The sequence below is a fragment of the Barbus barbus genome (genome assembly GCF_936440315.1).
Source record: "Barbus barbus genome assembly, chromosome: 45".
NCBI lineage: Eukaryota > Metazoa > Chordata > Actinopteri > Cypriniformes > Cyprinidae > Barbus > Barbus barbus.
Window position 1 is genome coordinate 19841886 of NC_136723.1, and position 22331 is coordinate 19864216.

Here is a 22331-nt window from a genome sequence, read left to right on the forward strand (position 1 = left end):
TAGGGACCAGTTCTCACTATGAACTTGCTTATATTAGATTGCCTATTATTAACATATTGGCTGTTTATTAGTACTTATAAAACACATATTCTGCATGACCATATTCTGCATCCCTAATCCTCAATACCTAAACTTAACAACTACCTTACTAAATTTTAATAATTAGGAATTTGAGGCAAAAGTTGTGTACTACAGTATCTGTATATCTCTAAGGAGGGGAAAAAAGTCCTCTATGCCGGACAAAAATTAAATTGCTGGGTCTAAAATGGATTGCTGTTCAAACATTTTGAAGTGAACATTTTTCATTTCACATTAGCCAAAGTTAAACATTCCAGCTTTGTCTTATGTGTTCAGAACACACATTTCTGATTCATATTTACTGTAGCCAACTGTTTGCTTGGACTTAATTAAGGGCCGGTTTGTTTGGAGAGACACGACTGCAGCAGCTGACCAATGGGCTAATGCGAAACTAATTCTCCTTAAATATTATTCTCATATCCTTCCCAAGTAACTCAGCGCTCGATCAGCTAGGTCAAACAATGTGAGCAGAATATTCCCACACTGCTTTGAGAGATGTGTAATCCATGGCCATTAAAACCAGACCACTGCAGCAACATCATCTGCAAGTCTAATGATGTTGGCAGTTCATGCCGTTGCAGTATTTAATGAATTTAAATAACCCAATTTAAACAATGACATGCGTGCACGGGGAGATTGATGTGCCTGTCAGTTAAGGGAGGTTTGTCTGATGATATGGGATCCCATCTCACTGTAGTTCCCATAATGCACTGCTGGATATGGGGGGGGGGCTGTTAAGTGAGGTTTGGCCGTTACTCATCTCACATAAAAACGCCACAAATGCTGAAGCTTGCACATACAGTGCACACCTACTGATGAAGAAAATTGCTAAAATAATCTCTCGGGGTAAATTAGAGCAAAACCTAGTCTACCATTTGGAAATAATCCTATCAGATCTCTTGATTGTTTGCATGGCTTGCGAGGAAGTTTGCTCATTTTATTCATTCTAAGTAAAACTTTCTAAGACATTTTCTCAGATTTATCAGTGCGGGTTATTCATGTTGATAGGCTTTAATTCATTAACATTACTTAATGACTTAATGCATTAGATATGATAAACATTTTTACAGCATTTATTAATCCTAGGTTCATGTTTATTTTCTAAATATGCTTATTGCTTAAAATTCCTAATACATTAATTTCAATGTACACAACATTAACCAAAATTAATAAATACCTTGTTGTAATTGTTGTTGCCATTTCTACCTGTTCTGGACATTAAAAATAGCATTCATTGGTGCAAGCTAATGCAGTCAGGTTGATTCATTAATATTATAGACTTTTTTGTCTTGAAACTTATTTTTTTCATACTTATGAATATAATTACTATTATTTTCATGTTGTGTTAGGACTATTAAATTGCATTTTTCCTGTCTTTCAGATTAGAAATATTCATACAAAGACATTATCTAAACTGTAGTTTATGCCATATTCCTTGATGGTTAGTGATATCGGTGTTTTTCAATACTCTCTATTGTCAAGTATTGTGTTTATCTTGTGTTTAGATCATTTTCATGCTTAGTTTCCTGTCTATTGTGTTTAGGCTTCCCTTTTTCTAAATAAGGTTTTTTATTAGGGCTCTCTTGAAAGTAGACAGCAAAGAAGCTCATTAGGTTTTTGGAAGAAGACACTCAGTTTTCTTGTTCTTTCTCCGAGGCCTTGAAAATGGCCTTTGAGAAAATAGACCTCATCTTTGAAGGGAATTGAATTGCAGGGCCTTGGATTTTTTGGCTTTCCTTTCATTTAGTTGGTGTTCATGGGGATATTAAGGTTGCATTGTCCCCAAGCAGACTTTTAAGAATCACTTCTTTTCAGAAGTGGTCCATAAAAGCTTTGATTCACTCTGAACATCCAGGCAGCCACTTCATAGCTGTGTCCTGATTGTGCTTTCAGACTGAATCAAGGGAAAATACAAAGATGAACCAGTACTATCAGAGCTCGAGACTGTGGTGCGGACCTCCTGTTTTTCATCACTACAGATTCTAGCAACACCACATGCCAGAAAGATTGAGCACATGGGAAAATCTGCGGAAAAAGAATCATATTCCCACTTTCAAGTTAGGATATCTTTCAAATTCCTCCAATGTCGTACCAGAGAAGGATCTTGATTAATCCCTACTATGCTCTCAGGGAAGGTTATTAATTGAGTGGTTTGATGAATGAACACTTGCCTCTGAATTATGGGTATTCTGCAGCAATAGAGAGCTTGCAAATTTACGGCGCTCTCCCTGGTGATGAGGGGTTTAACTTCTCAGTCTGAAACGCTAAAACCAGAGGAGGTTTTGGTAGAGAGTTGTTGTCTGTCCTCCCTTTAATGTGTCTGTCAGAAGACTGCTGGCTAACAATTCAGAAAGAAAGCTCATTTCCATCTAAATCTGAGGCTGAAGTCTCATTGGCCGTTCAATGCACCATCACCAATTTTGCCCCTGACATTTTTCCAGTCTTGGAAATTAATGAATGAATGGATTAATGGATTGTTTTAAAGTTTTAAGGCCTTCATGAATAATGCAATGACCTCAGTGTGTTCTAAAGAAGCTACGGAATTTCTTGTAGGGACACGTGGACATTTTGTTTTTAGACATTTCCTTTCTGTCTGACCTAAATTTAGTTGCTAAACTTGAGTGCCTTGTAACTGAGGCCATGATGAATTAATAATCACGGCAAAGAACTTTGTCCTCAATCTTTAGAACTCAAAATAGTCGATTGATAGTGGAGTGAAACATATTGTACCTTTTGTGGTTGGCTCCACCACAAGTAACCAAACCAGCCTGGAAATTCTTGCGCTTGTTTTTCAAGCTGTCAGATGCTTTAAGGTGCAGCATCTGCCTGGTCCAAAATATGAAAATTCTGTAAAATCGGCATCTGCAGCAAACTGTAATCAGGTCATGGCAATAAGTCCTGTCCTCCTTCGCTGCTCCTTTTCAGGAGACCTTCATGAATAATCAGAGGGAAAAAAACAGGCCACTGTTGCTCTTTGAAGTTTTGCATGCAACTAAAAATAATTCCATAATGCATTATAATGAAAAAGCATTTGTTGGTTCCATCACTGTAGATGTAGTCAGAAAGCTTCCGCAGAACACAAACCAAAATCTAGCCACCTTGGAGAGAAACTGAGGATATGGTACTTGAAAGTGTAAGAGGTTATTTGCAGTTTGATTGACATGCAAGGTCAGGGTTAGACATCAGATGATCACATATGAGTTATGTATATATGAACACACATCCCACTGTGTAACTTGTACATTTTTGCTGTTTCAGTCCTATAACAGCTGTTGAATAGCAAGTGTTCCATTGTGACATCTTAGTCAATGTAGTGTCTGGCTTTTAGACTCTGAATAACCAGTGTTGGGAAGTAACTAGTTACATGTAACTAAATACGTAATTTAATTACAAAATAAGGTTACACTTTATTTTTAGGTGTCATCGTTACAGTGTAATTATACATTGTACTGAGTAATATTAATTAACTATTTGGTTAGGGTTAGGATTGGGTTTTGAGTAGCTGCACTGATCTATTGAAATGATAGCCACGCTTCATACAGATGTCTTTAGCTGTTTATTTGTGTCTCTGTCTCTCTCTTTTCAGCAGACACCGTGAAAACTACAAGAAATAAAGCATATGTGACCCGTTCTGCGAAATGAGTCGGCAGTCGTACTACTGTAAAGTCAGCCTTGCCTGGTTTACATGTTTGAAAATGATTAACAGTTGAAAACAGTAGAAATTTAGAAAAGTAATCAAAAAGTAATCAAATATGATCAGTTACATTAATAAAGTAACCAAAATTGTTACACTAGGTATTACATTTTTAGATAGGCAAATTGTAATCTGTAACCTTTTCCATTTCCAAAGTAACCGTTCATCAAACTTTCATGATCCAAGTTTTTTTCTTTCCTACAGTTCCTCTTCATACGGTGGGACAGTGATGTTTTGGTAAATTGTGGTCACGTGGGCAAATAAAACATAGCCTACATGTCTGTTGTCAATAGTAGTGATGTCTGAAGCACAAACAAAGCATCTTTAAGTTGGTCAAAGTGGTTAATTAGCTTTACCAACTTGAACCCTGAAGCACAAATTTTCCATAAATAAGTACATAAATGCAATAATACAATAAAAAAAGGATTTTTCCAGAGAAAATTTTACAAAGAATGGTAAATGTGACCCTTTACTCTCTTTCATTCGAGCTGTGTGATATATTAAATCTGTAAATCTATCTATATTTGTGGTAGCAATTGGTTTGTTTGTTTGTTTGTTTATTTACTTATTTAAGTAAAGAGTTGTTTAAGTTTGTTTATTTACTTATTTAGCAGTAAAGAGACTCGCATCCATCCAATGGTCATCTATCTACATGTGTCCCGTAAGGAAATCTGCAAAGGAAAGTGTTCTCTTTTAACTGCAGAGGTCTCCCCATCCCCTCACGCACCTTTACCAGCCCGTGGTTCCTTCCTTACACAGAGCAGGAGGCGGAGGAGAGGACGGAGATCGTAAATGCGCATCCTAGTTGAAGTCAATGAGAACTTCTCTTTGGAGGAAACGGGCGTTTGTGAAGGAGCTTCAGGACGTTTGGAGATGCTTTTGATGGTCTCAGCAGGTGATATCGCAACGTTCATGGTCAGAACAAAACTGAGAGACCATTTCAATGACTCAGTGTGCTCGTTTTGAGGAGCAAAGGAGACGTTTCTGTAGGATTCTCAGTCCGGAGACGTGATGTTTGCCCTGCTCTTAGGTAAGTTTCCTCCTCGTGCTTGTGAGAGCTATTTTTGCAGCTCATGTCTTATGTGATCAGTTGTAGAGATTTAGTCGAGTGGTAGACTCTGTAGTAGTTGATTTGGCTGGCTACATCGATAGTTTCTACTAATGTGACTTTTAGATCACAATTGGCAACAAAACGCGATCAGATTATGGCAAGCCATTTTAACATTTTCTACTATCAATTTTTATGGTCTACTTAATTTAAGTATTCCAATATCTTATTTGCTAATATGCATTCTTGTAGTGATTTGTATCTTTTTTATTAGACTAGTTATTCAGTAATAGTATTTATTTCTATCCTGGTAACAAATTGACTATTTTTGCCATTGACTTTTATGGAGGTATGTGGTTAGGATGTGAACTATCCTCTTCCGATTTTATTTAATTTGTTAATTGTTTCTTTTTACGTTTTACTTGGTACATTTAATTGTTTACTTATATGTAATGAAGTCAGAATAACTAACTAACTAAAATGGAATTAAATGGTAAAATGGCATGCCATAACCAGGTAGGACTTCAATCTTCCTTTGTGTGCTGCATTATTCAGCATCCGCATATGTATTAATTTATTAATGCCTTCCTGTCCATGAATTAAGTTATGCTTTCATGTGTTGTCTGCAAGTGGTCTTAGATATATGCTGCTCAGTCTTTTAATAAACTCTCTGCGTTCCAATATTTTAAAGTCAATTACTTTGACTTTTTTCTTGATTTCTCCATATTTCTGCAGTTGAGATGCAGATATTTAGTGTTTGAGTCTGACCACACAGGGTGAAGTCGCTTTTTTGGTTTGAAGCAGCATTAAAATGTCACATTTTCCAGACTGCACTTTTTTGGGGGGGTTAAGTCAGGTCCCTTCTATCATTTTTTGTTAAAATATGTAACAAAAACTACTGCTTAAGCCCAAAAGCTGTTTAAATGTCAGAAGTGTTTTACTGTGTCAGTACCACTATGTTCAGTTACAGTAAAATAGGCCAGTGATTCAAAGCCATCATTGTGAATAAATAAATTAATGTGAAATGTTGCTATTATCATGTCAGGGTATTTTCCTTTTTCCTTTCAGTCCTCTGCAAAATGAATTGTCCTGCACACCTTAGCAAACAGAGCAATCAAATCATTTGATGAATGTCTAATACTATTGTGGCAACTGTTTAGAATAGTTTTGCGGTGACTGAATATTGAATCTTAAAGAACTGTGACTCACCAACCTTATCTGGCACATTTTACCTCCTGGACTATTTTACTTGACATCATCCTATCAACTAGATTTGCATGTCCTTAAGGAAATGGCATTTCTTAGTTGCATGTCAGCAAAATAATAGTGGTAAGGTTTTAGGAAAGCTTAGGTTTTAGGCTTTGTTTCTGTGTAAATGAAATGTCGCATCAGCACTGAACTCTGCTGTTGTCATGACATTTATGTGTGTCTTATTTCTAGCTGCAGGAGAATCAATACATGAGCTTGAAGTTGTGAATAAGGCATTTTACTGGTAATGTGATATACATTTGAGTGTTTCTGGAGCATCAATGAGAAAAAATATAGACTCAATTTTATCCATTGGGAATCGATTGTGAAATCTGTTGAGAGGTGTTTGGAGTAGACTGGTTGAAAATTAAAAGGGCTTGATGATGTTAGGCGAAAAACAGTTCAGAGATGGATCAAGCTATTGTATTCTGATGAAAAAATGCATTTGCGCTGTAAAACGCATGCAAAAATAGCACTGTGTGTGCTGTAATACCACAACCTGTGTGCGTACTTTCACTGAAGTGTTGTGAATAGATGACAAGCGACACAGAGAGCTGCGAGGCGCTTGAGTCCTCAGACTCGCGCACATACAGGAGCAAACGCCACTGCAATTATCATGATGAGCGCTTTCATTAGTTGCATTAAAACAACTGTGCTAGACAAGCCATGCAAACAACACAACATATCACAACACCATCATCCACACCCCGTAGATACGCCAACACAACACAAGAGTAGCTATCTGTCTGCCTGTCTGTCTATCTAATGGCTTTACATTTTCATTGGTTTGGGCTTTCTTCTGGAAATAATTGATCATTGCCTAATAGTAAAGAACATCTTATTCTCTGTAGCAGCAATTATCACTACTGCAGTCCTAAATGGTTGTTTTGTTTGTTTGATTGTTTCTTTCCTCCCTGTTGCTCTAGTGGAAATACGCTCATAAGGAGACAGCAATGACAAGGTAATGCATACCAAAAGTAGTTACTCTTTAGATTATATTGTAGAAGGGCTGAAGAGATATTATATTATACTATATTATATCATATTATATTATCCAGTTTTAAGATTTTTTCAACAAAATGTTAGATGTATTCAAATTAGGTATGCACATTATATTGGTACCATGTCAATTATTATTTTTTTATTATTTTTTATAAATTTGCATTGTTTGATGTTGTGCATGCTCATTTCCACTGTAATTTTATTTAGATGACTTTTGCCATCATGTAGTGTTCACTAAAATGAATAAATAAATAAAGAAATAGCGCTAATAATATAACAGCATTGTTAAATGTAATTATTAGCCAGTCGCAAAATGTAGCCTATGTCCATTTTTCACAAAAAAATAAATAAATCATCATTTGTAACATTTAAATCAATTGGTTTAGTGTTTTATTTTTCATTTATTTTGACAAAATAGTATAAAATATTAACATCAGCCTGTTATTAATTTTTATTACCCACCATACAACAATTATTGCCTTGTCTGTGTAGCAAATTTGCTCAAAGTGAGATGAACATAATTAATCATAACGGGTTGCTATCAATTATGTATTCATCTACAGGAATTAACTGTAGCATTAATAGTAAAATAAAATGATTTGTTCGTCCGCAGGAAGGACAGTTTTAATCGTCTATTGACTCTAAGGCAAATTATTTATCTTGCCACGAAAAATCATTTCCTTACTGATACATTGCTCACAGAGAATGTAACAAAACCGGAACGTTAAAGTGACCTCGTTCTGTGAGCAGCAGACACAAACAACCAAGCGTGAATACATATGGATGTTTATAAAACTACACTACAGGGGAACATGCAACATCGAATTATACACAAACATACATACATTAAACATAGATGCCAACGCAAGAAAGGCATGGAGAGAGAGAGAGAGAGAGAGAGAGAGAGAGAGCGCTCGTGAGCAAGAGAGTAGAGTGTAATGGCAGGATTTATACATCAGCTAACCACAACCTGTTAAGTGTCACGGCGCAATAAGAGAACACCGTGGAAAAGACAAGGTCTGGGTCCAAATGCAGGTAAGGATATATTTTAATAAACAAAAAGGCCAACAAGGCAAAAAACAAAACAGTATAGGAACGGGATACATCAAACGGCAACTACAATCAACACAATTAATTTAACCAGACAGAGTAGCGGGAGTGTGGTGTATAAATAGTCCATGACAATGGGGAACAGCTGCGAGTGTAATAAGTGACAGGTGTGTGGATTTAGGGGAATGGAGTCCTGGAGGAAGGGAGATGGTGACCTCTGGTGGTGAGAGGGAGAAACACAGGGCCCAGACCCCTGACAGAACCCCTCCTCTAAGGAACGGCTTCCAGACGTTCCACCAAAAAAAACCAAAAGTCAGGAGGGAGGTGGAAAGGAGGTGGACCAGGGGGAGGGATGGCGGGCCAGGCCCGTGTAGCGGAAGAAGGCCTGGAGATGGAGCTAGACACGGGTGCCAGGGTGGTGCCGGCAGAGCAGGAGGCCAGGGCGGATAGGGTGGGTTAAGCCAGGGAGGATCGGGAGGCTTCAGGACCCTGGCAAATGACCAGGGAGGATCGGGAGGCTTCAGGACCCTGGCAAATGACCAGGGAGGGACAGGGCAAAACTCAAGAGCTGGCGCTGCCGCCTCTGGGAAGTAGTGAGTGGGCACCACTGCCTCGGGAACTTTGTGAGCGGACACCACCACCTTGGGAGCCCTTTGAGCAGGCACCGCTGCCTCGGGAGCTTTGTGAGCGGACACAGCCGCCTCGGGAGCTCCGTGAGCGGGCACTGCCGCTTCGAGAACATTGTGAGCGGGCACGGCTGCCTTGGGAGGATTGTGAGCAGGCACCGCCGCCTCGGGAGGAACGTGCGCGGACTCCACCGCCTCGGGAGGAACGTGCGCGGACTCCACCGCCTCGGGAGGAACATGTGCGGGCACCGCTGCCTCGGCAGGAACGTGAGTGGGCACCACCGCCTCGGGTGGATCGTGAGCGGGCACTGCTGCCTCGGGAGGAATGTGAGCGGACACCACTGCCTCAGGAGGAACGTGCGCAGGCACCGCCGCCTCGGGAGAAACATGAACGGACACCGCCGCCTCAGGAGGAACGTGCACGGACTCCGCCGCCTCGGGAGGAACATGTGCGGGCACTGCTGCCTCGGCAGGAACGTGAGCGGGCACCTCCACCTCGGGTGGATCGTGAGCGGGCACTGCTGCCTCGGGAGGAATGTGAGTGGGCACCACTGTCTCGGGAGCTTTGTGGGCGGACGCCACTGCCTTGGGAGGACCGAGAGCAAACCACGACGCTCGCAACGACATCAGCGGGGGTTCCTGCATGCTGCGGATCAGCCCGGGACGCTCCGGGAACGGGCGCGAGTTATTGGGTATGGCCGATGAGGCCTCTGACACGAAAAACAGAACTCTAAATTCTGTCACGGCGCAATAAGAGAACACCGTGGAAAAGACAAGGTCTGGGTCCAAATGCAGGTAAAGATATATTTTAATAAACAAAAAAGCCAACAAGGCAAAAAACAAAACAGTATAGGAACGGGATACATCAAACGCCAACTACAATCAACACAATTAATTTAACCAGACAGAGTAGTGGGAGTATGGTGTATAAATAGTCCATGACAATGGGGAACAGCTGCGAGTGTAATAAGTGACAGGTGTGTGGATTTAGGGGAAGGGAGTCCGGGAGGAAGGGAGATGGTGACCTCTGGTGGTGAGAGGGAGAAACACTGGGCCCAGACCCCTACACATTAAGAACCATCAGAGAATCACATCACCTTAATTAAAAGGGGTCGAAGCCTAGAAACGCATCTAAATAGTTAACAAGCGGTTACTTGCATTGGTTTTGTTGGTGCTGAGTAAAGCGTCCTGGTGCATGTATAATGCGTAGATTCTTGATGAATTCCTTTGGGAGTGAAAGCGTCGTCATTCCAGCCATGGGTTGATTGGTCCGAAGTGAATCAACAAAGTTATTGGACTTATAACTGCCAGGAGCTCGGACTCCCCCCGAAAGGGGAGTCGCGAGATTTCCAATGTGATATATGTGTCTTCAGGGCACCGAAAGTAAAGAGAAGACATCATTTTTTGGGTGTGGGAGAATTTTTGTCTGGTTTCCCTGTAACACCCATTTTGGTTAGTTTGACCAATAAAAGGCACATAGTTTCAGCGGGAAAGTGTTTCTTGACACCTCAATTGCATGTTTTATGACTGGTCTGTAGAATCGGTGCAATTTTTCCCACAGTACAGTAAAAATAGTATGATGCATTTCACGATCACATAGTGTACATCATTGTTTGAGGAATAAAGAGAAGATCATTTTGATATCAAGAAAGAGACATCTAAAAGATATTAAACCAGAGAGACATTCATACACCTGAATATGAGCTTACTAATACGAATGACGAGTGTTAACTAGGCTAATATAATAAGGAAACATACAAACAACACATGCATATACCAGATATATTTGTAACTGATTAAGTATGATCTAAGTAAAGAAAATGTCTCTATGTGTGTGTGTTATGTGTCTTGTAATCGTGGGGGTAGTCCACTGGTCGGCCAGGCCTGGTACCGAGGGTCATTTAGTTCTCTTTGGAATGTGTTTGAAGTCCGATGGAGAGAACAGATAGTCGATCTGTTTAGCATCTTTTTGACAGTGGTGGGGGGGGGGTCAACCATTGGTCTGTGAATTATATGCTAATGTCAAAAGGCTAAAAGGGGTCTCTTAAGACATAAAGTCTCAACGACCATCAAGGATCATAAGCAGATGTTACATCTGTATCAGCTGGAGTTTTAATATTGGTGCTTCCCTAATATAAACAAAAGCTTTTGCATTGCTTAAAATTTGTTGCACCATCTCACATAAAGAGTGCGTTATGAAGCATATCTTAGATCAGTCTATTTTTAGACGGATCTCCAGGGGCAGCAACGTATCTGTCAAGTATAAAGATGACATGGGCATCTAGAACCAGAGGTCAGGAAGTGACATCCTGTTGTGTGCTGCCTTCCCTCCCTCTCTCTCTCTCTCTCTCACTCATACTTTCTCTCTCGTTCTCTCTGCCCTGTGAATGTTGCTGTCAAACAGACTATAATAACAAAAGCTGTGTGTAGCATTCTGAAATATGGAGTATCTCCTTACTTGACCTCAGTGTCTCTAACCCTACACTTGATGAAACCACGACCCATTCACCGCCAGCATCTGCCTAAACAAATGCATTGAGATAATAAGATCATTTGCGTGCTGTAAAAATAAAATAAAATATTTCTCCGTGTCATAGTAAATGTTTTTCTCCCTAATATTTCATGGCAAAATAACATTAATATTTAATAGTTTGTTTATAATTTATTCATTTATGCTTGCTAAATGGATGTCCCAGCATTACTTTTTCAGATACCATAAATACTGTATAGTGCCTTCCTTAATGAATCCATTTGTTCAAAGAAACTCGATACACTTCCCACAGGATTAAAAAGCGGGGAGTGACTAGCTTGTATGTGCGTGTTTTTGGATGGATCTGGTAATTTAGTAGCTTAAGTCAGGAACTGTATTGTGTTTTTTTCAGCACCTAACTCTAATTTAGCTCCTGATGATCCTGGCTTCACATGGACCATGTCAGCTGTGTGTGTGTGTGTGTGTGTGTGTGTCCCCACGGGGCCCCAGCGCTGTCTTTAATTAGTAGAGCACATCACAGCAGGGCCGGCTCTCACTGAGAGTTGTGTCATTCCGTTCGGAGAAATCACAGTGACATTCTTTCTCCCACCAGACACACAGCACCAGCTACTTACCTCCTCTGTACACACATACACACACTCACACTCACACACACACACACACACACACACACAGTAGAACATGCACAGACCCGTACACATGCTGGTATCAATCACACAGCTGTACATGTGCACAACACTTCCAGAAAACAGTCCAGCAGTGTTGCTGTATGTGTGGGTGAGTGTTTTGATGGGTGTCATGAAAGTGTGACATTGTTCCTTGTCTTATTGACCGTATGACACCTTACCCTTGAAGAACAAGTGACTAATAGAAGATCATCTAAAAAAAAAAAAACATTGATAATAATAAGAAATGTTTCTCGAGCACCAAGAGTAATGATGCTGAAAATTAATCTTTGTTATCACAGGAATAAATAGCATGTAACATATATTAAAATAATTTAAAATTTTTTTTACTTTATATATTTTTTCACAGTATTACTGTTTTTATGGTATTTTTGATCAAATAAATGCAGCTTTCGTTACAAAAGTTTTAAATTATATATATGTGTGCGTGTGTGTCGACAGACAGACAGAGATAGATAGATAGATAGATAGATAGATAGATAGATAGATAGATAGATAGATAGATAGATAGATAGATAGATAGATAGATAGATAGATAGATAGATAGATAGATAGATAGATAGATAGATAGATAGATAGATAGATAGGTGCATATTTTTTAAAAGCACCCCGGAAGCCAGTGATTGCCATGCAATTTCATTCTATAGAAACAAGCAACTTACATTTTGTTAATGGCTCCTTTTGTATTCCACAGGAAAAAAGGTGTATCAAGTAACATTTTGACTGGATAGATAATATTTTAGTGAAGCGTGTAGATATACAGTATATGTTTTATGATTATGGTGTGGAATTTTTAAATTCTAATAAATACACAATATATTTGATAATACCTTTTTTTAGATAGCTAGATAGTTATCATGAGAGCATAGAGTGATCTTGTAACGGATGTTTTACCGCCTCTCTGCCTGTCCCTGTGCTTTTAGTGTATGTTGGTCATCGTTGCTTTGAAGTGTCTCATGGCACAGGCCACTCTGTCCTACAAATCTCACAGCACTCAGAGACACGAGTGAAGAAAGCGGCCCTTTTACACTTTTACGCTTATCTGTATCTGTTGTTTGATTTTTTTTCTTTTACTTTTGACCAACCCGAAGATGAATTTGTTCATTTGGATATTTCTATAAGAGTCGTGTTTCTTTAAAAACAGGGGAGGAAAAACAAGGACTAGTATGGAGTATTATTTTTTAGCTAAGTTTTTAGTGCCAAGAATGAAAACTGAAATCACACCCCTCCTCCAGGATTACAAACGATTCCCTCTAAACATTTATTAACTCTGCTGTCCAGTGAAACGTGTTGTCCCTTTGATAAATAAGCAAAACCTTTTAATATGAGAAGCCAGACAAACAAAGAGTGAAGGATGTGTTTAAATGTATTAACTAATCTTGTGCATTACTTACTTACAATTTAGCGTATATGAATAACATCTGATGTCAAGTAATGCTGAATTTGTATTATTATTATTTTTTAAATATTGCAGAAATGTACAGTGGAAACCTGGCAGGCAAGTGGCTGGAGGGTGGAAAAGCAGAAATATTTTTTTCTTTTTAAAAGCACTTATGTGAATGGTTTTTTGAGCTGTCTAAATATTTTTTTTTCTCCGTGGACGAACTTTTGGTTATGCATTTCTAATGCATAATAACATCGTAGTTGGCACACATGCTGGAAGAAGCTAATGAGGTTTTCTCCTTCTCTCCCTATTTTTTTTTTTTATTTTTTTTGCAGAGCATATGGCACCAGCACTTCTGTTTTTTTACGAGTCGTTAGACATAACTTCTTAATGAAATTGAGCCGTTCCACTACACTGCACATGTGGGATTTTTTTTTGCTCTAATTGCTCCTGTTGCATCAATGCGTTCTGTTCACCTACAGAAACAAAAGCAGCAGCAGTTTTTGCCATCTCACATCGCTCATTCCTTCACGGCTAATTCCTCCAGAAGGAACACCCACAGACTGCGTTTGTCAACTTTCTGATTATGGTGAAGGATTCAAGATGTATTTAATATTAGGTGTCCCTTGAACATAATACAGCACAGAAAGCCCTGGGAAAATGCTAGTTCATTTGATATATTGTTTTTGGGCTTTTGCCACTCTTTAATGATATATAACATGAGACTGAAGGGAAACTGTAGTGGAAAGACAGATGGAATGGGATTAGAATACGGCAAAGACAAAGCCCATTGCTGCATCCCATTTTGCTTCCTGAATAGTATGCAAGATTAAAATGAGTGCATCTTAAATCATTGCATGCTAAGAATTTAGGGCTGGGTGATTTGGCCAAACATATTATCATCATATTTTTTTCCATATCATACAAAACAATATCAATATTTATTACAATATTTAGTAATGATTAATGGAAATGCTTTGCACGTGTTTGTTAAGCCTTCAGAATAAATGCAAACATAACTTGTTTGTTCACAGTTCACTCCACAGAGTAGCTACCTCTAACTTAGTGGATTTTATTTTATGATTTAATACACATTTATAATCGAATATGGTATGAAATTAATGAATAAACGTAACAATTTAATAAAATGTTATCAAATTAAAATAAAACAATTAATTTACAACAAAACATAACATTTTTGTTTTATATTTTGTCAAGTAAGATGCAAATTCTGTTTTTTTCTTTTCCTGCATTTGAATTTTTCTGGATTCTGTTTTTCTATTTTAATTTGTCTAGACTCTGTTTTAATGGTTAAATTAAATTGTATTCAAAAAGCATGTCTAATTAATTGAAATCATGAAAATTACGATATTAAATAGTTTATTAAAAGTATAACAAAAATAAAAATTTTAACGTCCTATGAAATATGTTAAATTTTTTTCTCAAATTCAGTTTTATTTTTACCAAATTCTGTTTTCCATTAATTTTCTAGATTCCATTTTAATGGTTTCATTAAACATTAATAATCAAAAGCATCTCTAATTAGTTTTATATATTATTATTAATATATATATATATACATATTATTATATATATATATATATATATATATATATATATTATTTTATTTATTTCTCTTTTCCCAGAAATACTCTGTTGTGTATTTAATTTTTTTTTCTGCTAAATAAATTCTGGTAAATAATTGTTCTGGTAAATATTCCTTTAAAAATAATGTTTTAATAATAATTTTATTAGCAGTAGTACTATCATTATTCCATTAAGTAATATTTATGTCATGGTTTCTTCAAGTTAAACCAAACTTTTATTTTGAAGGGTTGCTGTGAAAACCTTTCTGTTTGTTTATGATATGATGATAGTTTTACTCAAAAGAAACTGTAAAATGCTGAAGTGACTCTCAGAGCAGTTCTAAAGATTATGTTCATGTGTTTATGTACTCATATATTGCGGCAACAGAAGCTGTAAACACTGTATGCGTGTAGTAAATGAAACAACACAGCTGCGTTATTCAGTCAGAAACACATAACATGCAGGATTCATATTTAAATGGCATTTTTGCATATAATATTCACAGACACTAAACCATATCACGTTTTGATTGAAGTGTACTGGCCTACTTCGATGTATCAATCCAAAATTTGCCAAATTCCGTGACATTTCGCATTATACAGTATATTCCGCGATTCTTTCCACATCATGGAAATCATAGGGCCCTACTCATTCACGCAGAACATGTAAATTTATCAGCGACATGCCTAATGACTGACTGACTGGCCTTTGTCATGTTTAATTTTGCTGTGCGATAGGCTATTTGAATAATCCATATTAAGTAAGCTTATCATCGTCGACATAAATTTTATCGCTACCTCGATATGAGTCATATAAGAAATAGTATTCTAAAAAACATAACAGGTTGAATTCACACAGTTTCCACTTCTAAACTGCAGTATTAGCATGTAAGTGGACCGCTGAAGGGCCTGCCTGAAATAAGCTGAGTCTCTTGTCAGTAAAATTGGGTTCAGCCTCCCCAGCCCTCAGGAGCTGACACCTTCCTCCTATTGTTAGTTAAATACAGAGGGCTTTGTGTGTGTGCTGTGAAAAGCTGTATTTTAAAAGGACTGTCTGGTGTTATTTGCGGTACGGAGGAGGACGAGTCAATACAGGTGCTGCCGCGGCCGCGTGTCGGGCTGCTGTTTTCTGCTGCGTCTATTCTGAGCAGCTTTACCTTGGCGTTCATGCGGTGTGACAGCTTAACTGCAGCTGGAACAGACGAAAGGCGAAGGTCTCGCTTAGATGCCCGGTCTTCCTCAGCGTGAGACGAAATCTGGCATTTAAAAAGAGGCATGCCATTTACTGCGTCCAGCAGCAGAGAAAAAACAAGATCTTGGGAGAAATCTGGCATGGGATAAAGGTTATGTTGATAATGTCATTTTTGTTTGATTTTATTTTTTATAGACTCCTTTTTGAATTTCTAATAGGAATACATTAAGTTTTGTTGGCCCTGAGGAATAAGGTGGTTTAAAGGGATATTTCACTTAAAAAAAAAAAAAAAAGAGAGAGAGACTCACTTTCATGTTGTTCCAAACCTGTGTGATGTTAATTCTTCTGGGGGAAAAAATTAGAAGTTTAGTAGTATGTTGACGCTGTTCTTTTCAGTTTGCCCCAAAAACACCACTCAAGTAAATGTATTCAATGTGTTGTATTAACGTCATATGAAAATACCTGTTATAGTAATGATAGTAATTATTAACTATAACTAAAACGTTTTTGTTCTTTAAAATAAATGTTAATAATTGTTAAACTGAAATAAAATATATTTAAAAAACTTATTTTATTTGAGTTGCCAAGGAGGCATTGCTTATTTTTATTTAGTTTAACTTTATGTACTAAAATAACATCAAATAATAAAGCTGAACATATAAAAATATAATTAAAACTTTTAATAAAAACTATTCCTACTAGTATTACTAGGAAAAGAAAGAAATTGTAGCTGTTTTGCTGATAATCATTCACATTTGTGACCCTGGACCACAAAACCAGTCATAAGGGTCAATTTTTCAAAATTGAGATTTATGCATCATCTGAAAGCTGAATAAATAAGTTTTCCATTGATGTATGGTTTGTTAGGATTGGACAATATTTGGTCGAGATACAAAATCTGGAATCTGAGCGTGCAAAAAAAAATTAAATATTGAGAAAATTGCCTTTAAAGTTGTCCAAATGAAGTTCTTAGCAATGCAAAAATTAAGTTTTGATATATTTGCAGTAGGAAATTTACAAAATATCTTCATGGAACATGATCTTTATTAATGTCCTAATGATTTTTGCCATAAAAGAAAAATCAATCATTTTGGCCCATACAATGTATTTTTGGCTATTGCTATATATATATACCCCAGTGACTTAAGGCTGGTTTTGTGGTCCAGGGTCACATTTTTATTCACATTCATGAATATTCAAATCCAATGAATGAAAAAAATGTGCTATGGCAGAGGGGGAAATTTTGATTTATTATAACTTTTTTTTTTCTCACTCAAATCTGTTGTATGATTTGAAATATTGCATACACATATTAGTTTTATGCATTTTTGCTTGACATCCTCTGGTAAGTATTCAATTTCATTGTATGAAAAAGAGTAGCTGGAACATACAGTATAACCTACTGCCAAACATCTCCTTTTATGTTCAGCAAAAAAGAATGACATGAGAGTGAGCAAATAATAACTATTGCTTTAATCACTGGAAAACATCATAGCTGTGGTCTTTTCTGAAGTCAAAATAACAAGAAATCCATCGAAGCGAGCAGGGCGGTATGAAATAACAAGGGTCTTCCATCGGCTGAACGTCTCTTGATTAAACAAACATTACTCATGTCAACAGCGTATGTCTCTTTCTCTCTCTCCATTGACCTCTCCTCTGTACTGCTCCTGTGATTTTGACTAATGCTGAAACCAGGGCAGAGTTTCCACTGCCTCCACTTAATGAGCTAATTAAGTCCGTGGCTTGCGGTTTTAAAGTAGCTGTTGGTAAGCAAAGGAAATCTCAGCAAACATGCCAACTTTAGTTTTGCATGGAAGAGCATCTCTGACATGGGCAGCACAGGCCTCTCTCCGTGAGAGAAAAAGAGATTTATATAAGAGATTTATGTAGACTGTATTACTGAATAATAATTCAACTTTGCCATCACAAGAATAAATACAATTTAAAAATATATTAAAATAGAAAACAGTTATTTCAAATGTTAATTATATTTAGAGCCAGTTTTACTAACAGCTTGCACCAGCGCAAACAGTCTTTTGGCGTTAAAATAGTACTCTCAGGATTTACTAAAGACGCGCAGTGATTAATTAGCGCTGAATTGGCATGGACACAGTTATATTTTGTACCTGACCTTATTGAATATGCATTTGTAGGAGTTTCCCTTTAAGATGCAAAATAGACTAAAATAATCAGATTAAATAAATCACGCACAAGTCACGCAATGCCAGGTCTATCAAAACTTCTTGCTTCTTTATTTGCGACTACGCTAATTTGCGCTGTGCTTGGTATATTGCATATATATACTCCAGTACAAGTGGACCGGACTTTATGCGAGTAGTCAAAAGCATGGCTGTGTGAGACTAGAACGAGTGAAAGAAATGCATTAGCACATCTCAGCATTTATCTGTCTATTGCACAGATTATTAATGATGATTGTTTTAATCTAATGTGTCAGTGCTGCGACTGCAGAAAGACCTTAACAGTAATTCTAAAAATAATATAACAGTTGAAATGTGTCCTCAGGGGAAGTTTGTGTCTTCTCCTCATTAACGTGCGAGGATCTACATGACACAGGAGATTTTGACCAACTTTGACGGCGTCGTCCGATCTCGTCTGACTCACGTGAGATGAGTGATGCATGAGGGGTCTGTTGATAATGAGTCTGCATTCTTTGATGTCATGGATCAGCATTAGAAAGATCCGAGATGACCTTGCGTTATGCAAACGCGGGACACCTCATTCTTATAAGGGGAATGACTGTATAGATTCTATGTGCATCATCGAGTACGTGAGCAGAAAGCTAGCTGGAGGGAACGACTGTGTGTGTGTGTGTGTGTGTGTGTGACTGCTCATCCCATGCTGTGAATGTGTGAGAGACAGATGTCAAGGTTAGCTGACATGAAGGTACAGTGCATTCTGCCATCAGCGTGTGATCTTCAGAAAGGAGAGGAAGACATGTGTGCTATGGAATACTAGGCTTCTGCTCACTGCATACTACACAGTATATACTATATACTTTACTATTACTTTAAGATAGCACATTAAACAGTATGAACAGTGTCCTAATTCATGAATTAATTCATGAATTAATTTATTGGCACACCTGCCAATGTCAAATGAACTAAGAATTAAAAAATTACAGTGGTAAGTATTTCTTACCGGCAGTGCTTTCATTTCGATTTTTTTCTCTTTTTTTAAAATAATGTTATCTATTTTATATTTTATTTTATTAAACGTATGTCATCATTTACTCACCCATATGCTGTTCCTAACTTGCATGACTTACTTTCTTCTGCTGAACACAACTATTGAAGAAATGCTGATATTTTGAACAATTTTAATAACCAGTTTTGGTTCCCATTGACTTCCATTGTATTTTTTTTTTTGCCCATACAGTGGAAGTCAATGGGAACCGAAATTGTCTAGTTACCAACATTCTTTAAAATATCTTCTTTTGTGTTCCAGAAGTCATACAGGGTTGGAAGAGCATAAGGGTGATGACAGAACTGTCATTTTTTTGGTGTACTATCCACTGACACATACACTGAAATTCAGATAAACATTCTTAAAATTAGATTGACACCATTTATTATGTTGCAGTTAAAGTCAAAGTTAATGGCAGACAGGTAACTCAACGTATATATATTATATACTAAACAAAGCCAATTTTTGTCATATTTGCTGCTTGCCGAGTGTTAATTTTGGACCCCAATTGTGTATTATGCAACAAAATTTCCAACAACAGTTTACTACATAACATCATCATATTGCATGTTTAATTCAGCAAGTTGCATCTAATTAATCTCAGTAATAGCTATAATTATTCTGCATTTTAATTCAAAGTTTTTTTGTTTTTGTTTACTTTTTTATTATTATTTATAAAAATGGCAGCTTTTAGCTGTCTGATCTAATAATGATTCCAAAGGTTGCATAATACTTCTGATTTATTCATCATATTTGGAATGGAAGGTCATGTTGAGTGCAGTACTTTGTGAAATATAATATAATACTGTGCAATATGCTTTTTTTAATAGCTACTAAACGTTGAACATCTGAATAACAGAATAAAAGAATAACAAAAAATGTGCATACTGCAGAAGTAGTGAGAGTAGTTTTCTAGGACTGAACAGGAAGAGAAAAGGGAGTCTTGCCTTTTTTGGAGTGAGAATATTTGATTTCCTTTCATTATCTGCCAAATTGCAGCTGTCTTCTCTTCTAAGTAGAGCCAGGTGTTTGGCAGGCTTGTGTCTTTCTCTTCCACTTTCCTTCACCTTCCTGTCGGCCTACCTGGCTTCCTGCTTCTCTGCAGTACTCTGGCTCAGCTGGAGAGGTTCGTCTCAGAGGACATCACATTGAGCCCCTCCCCTCGCTCTGTTATATTACAGCATGTCATGTTCCCCATTTAAATGTCAATTGGACTAAAGATGCCATCACTGCAGCATGATCACATCCTCTGTCCGTGACACTTTTATGAGAGGTAGAATGAGACTATAATCACAGGACGCACACCCACTCTTACTGTGTGAGCGAATGAACATAAATCCAGGTTATATTTCATTCTAAAATCAGAATTAAGAAAATTAAGCCTGTTTTAGAACCTTTAAGATGTTCTGCATTATGAGATGCACATTTTATGCATATATTTTAATGAAAATTTAGTCACAAATTATCATTACCATAATGCATCTGAGTTTTGTATTGTTAGTATTAGTGTTTTCAATATTGATTATAATAATATAAACATGTTTTAAATAATTTAAAAATATGTTTTAAAAAATATAAAATTATTTAGTTAAATTACTGTAATATGCATGAGATTAATATGCTTTACAGTAAGGCTTATTGTCATTAAAGTAGTGTTAATAATCTAATAATATCTATCTATCTATCTATCTATCTGTCTGTCTGTCTATCTATCTATCTACGGTACTAGTTACTAGTTGTAAAATCCCAATCAGAGATATAGCAAGCTTGAACCCCATTTATCAATTCACCTGAAGTCAGCAGCTTTCATAATTAATGTGGCTTTTTATGTTTGTTTGTTTGTTTGTTTGTTTTACTTCTCATGTGCTCAGAGAGAGATGTGCTTGCTCAAGTCAATTAATGCTGCAAGGGTCCTCACAAAATCAATGCAAAACTGCTGCGCTGATTTAATTATTTCCTGTCTCACACATGGGAAAGAGAGAGAGGGCTTAGGAAGTGAACCAGAAAAAAAGGCACACTCAGCCTGACCCTGAATTTTTGTCCATTTTAGCAGCAACATCTCCTTTATGATTGGATTTTTGCTCAAACACAGTTAAATGCTTTATTTCTGTGTTCGGTTGCAGAAAGGAAGTGTGCTAGAACACTAAAGCCACACGCTTTTGTATAAATTGGGTTTTGAGACACATAATCAATAATACATAAATTCTAAATGCTAAAGGTCACTTATTGAGCTCATTTCCATAGTAACAGGATTTAAGTACATCCCTAAAGCTTCGGACTAATTTTAACATGACGATTGTGCAGAATCGATCAATTACCAGCATGATGCAATCGATTCAAAATGAATCAAGAAAATAACTGAATACATATTGACTCAGTTCTCTTGGGTTTATTGAAGTCAGCACTCTGTTTGCATCAATACTCTAATTTTGTTTAACATTTTTTTAATTGTTCTGTTAAAGTTGAATTTAAAACCATTACATTTGTAGATGAATCAGACAATATTTTTACCATCTTTTCTTGACTCATTATTTGATCAGACTGCCAAAAATACCATTTTAACACAACAGTTAGTAAAAAATGGTTAAAGAGTGCAAATAAATTGTGATTTTGCAATTTTGCGAGGAATAGACTGAAATTTAAGTTGTTATTCGCTTATAAACATCCCCTCAGTCATCTCCTCAGTTGATGTTTTTACGCATCAAATATTAATATGCAAATGTACAAATGAGATTTAAAGGCTATGGTAGAGGCCACCTACCCATCATCCCAGTGGTGAACAAGAGACACACAGTCCGTGGTCTGACCAGATGCTGCAGGTGAGATGAAGTCATTGCCCAGGTGTTTGCATGCTGTGAAGCCTTCCTGTTGTTAATACTGTGCGGGTGAGGTATTTCAGCTTTTTAAACGTGTTTGGTGTGCATTTTTTGTGAACAGCAGCAGTTTTTCTCTCTCTTTTCTTCTGGTGGGTTTAGGTTTGTTGTGATGGCTCTGTAATGAGCTCACACTATTGTGCCTGCTCATAATAACTCCCAAAATGAT

The 22331-nt window shown here is 37.2% G+C and overlaps 1 protein-coding gene across 1 annotated transcript in view; it reads left to right on the forward strand.

Moving 5' to 3' along the window:
* Nucleotides 1–4525: 4525 nt before the first annotated feature.
* The window catches only part of LOC306864266 (CXADR-like membrane protein), a gene marked incomplete at its 3' end in the record, with an annotated part of 59343 nt that continues 41537 nt past the window's right edge, over nucleotides 4526–22331 (forward strand). The window contains exon 1 of the mRNA XM_079408170.1: nucleotides 4526–4802. Within this exon, the coding sequence (XP_079264296.1) occupies nucleotides 4784–4802 (19 nt within the window). The 5' untranslated portion in view covers nucleotides 4526–4783. The remainder of the gene's footprint in view (nucleotides 4803–22331) is intronic.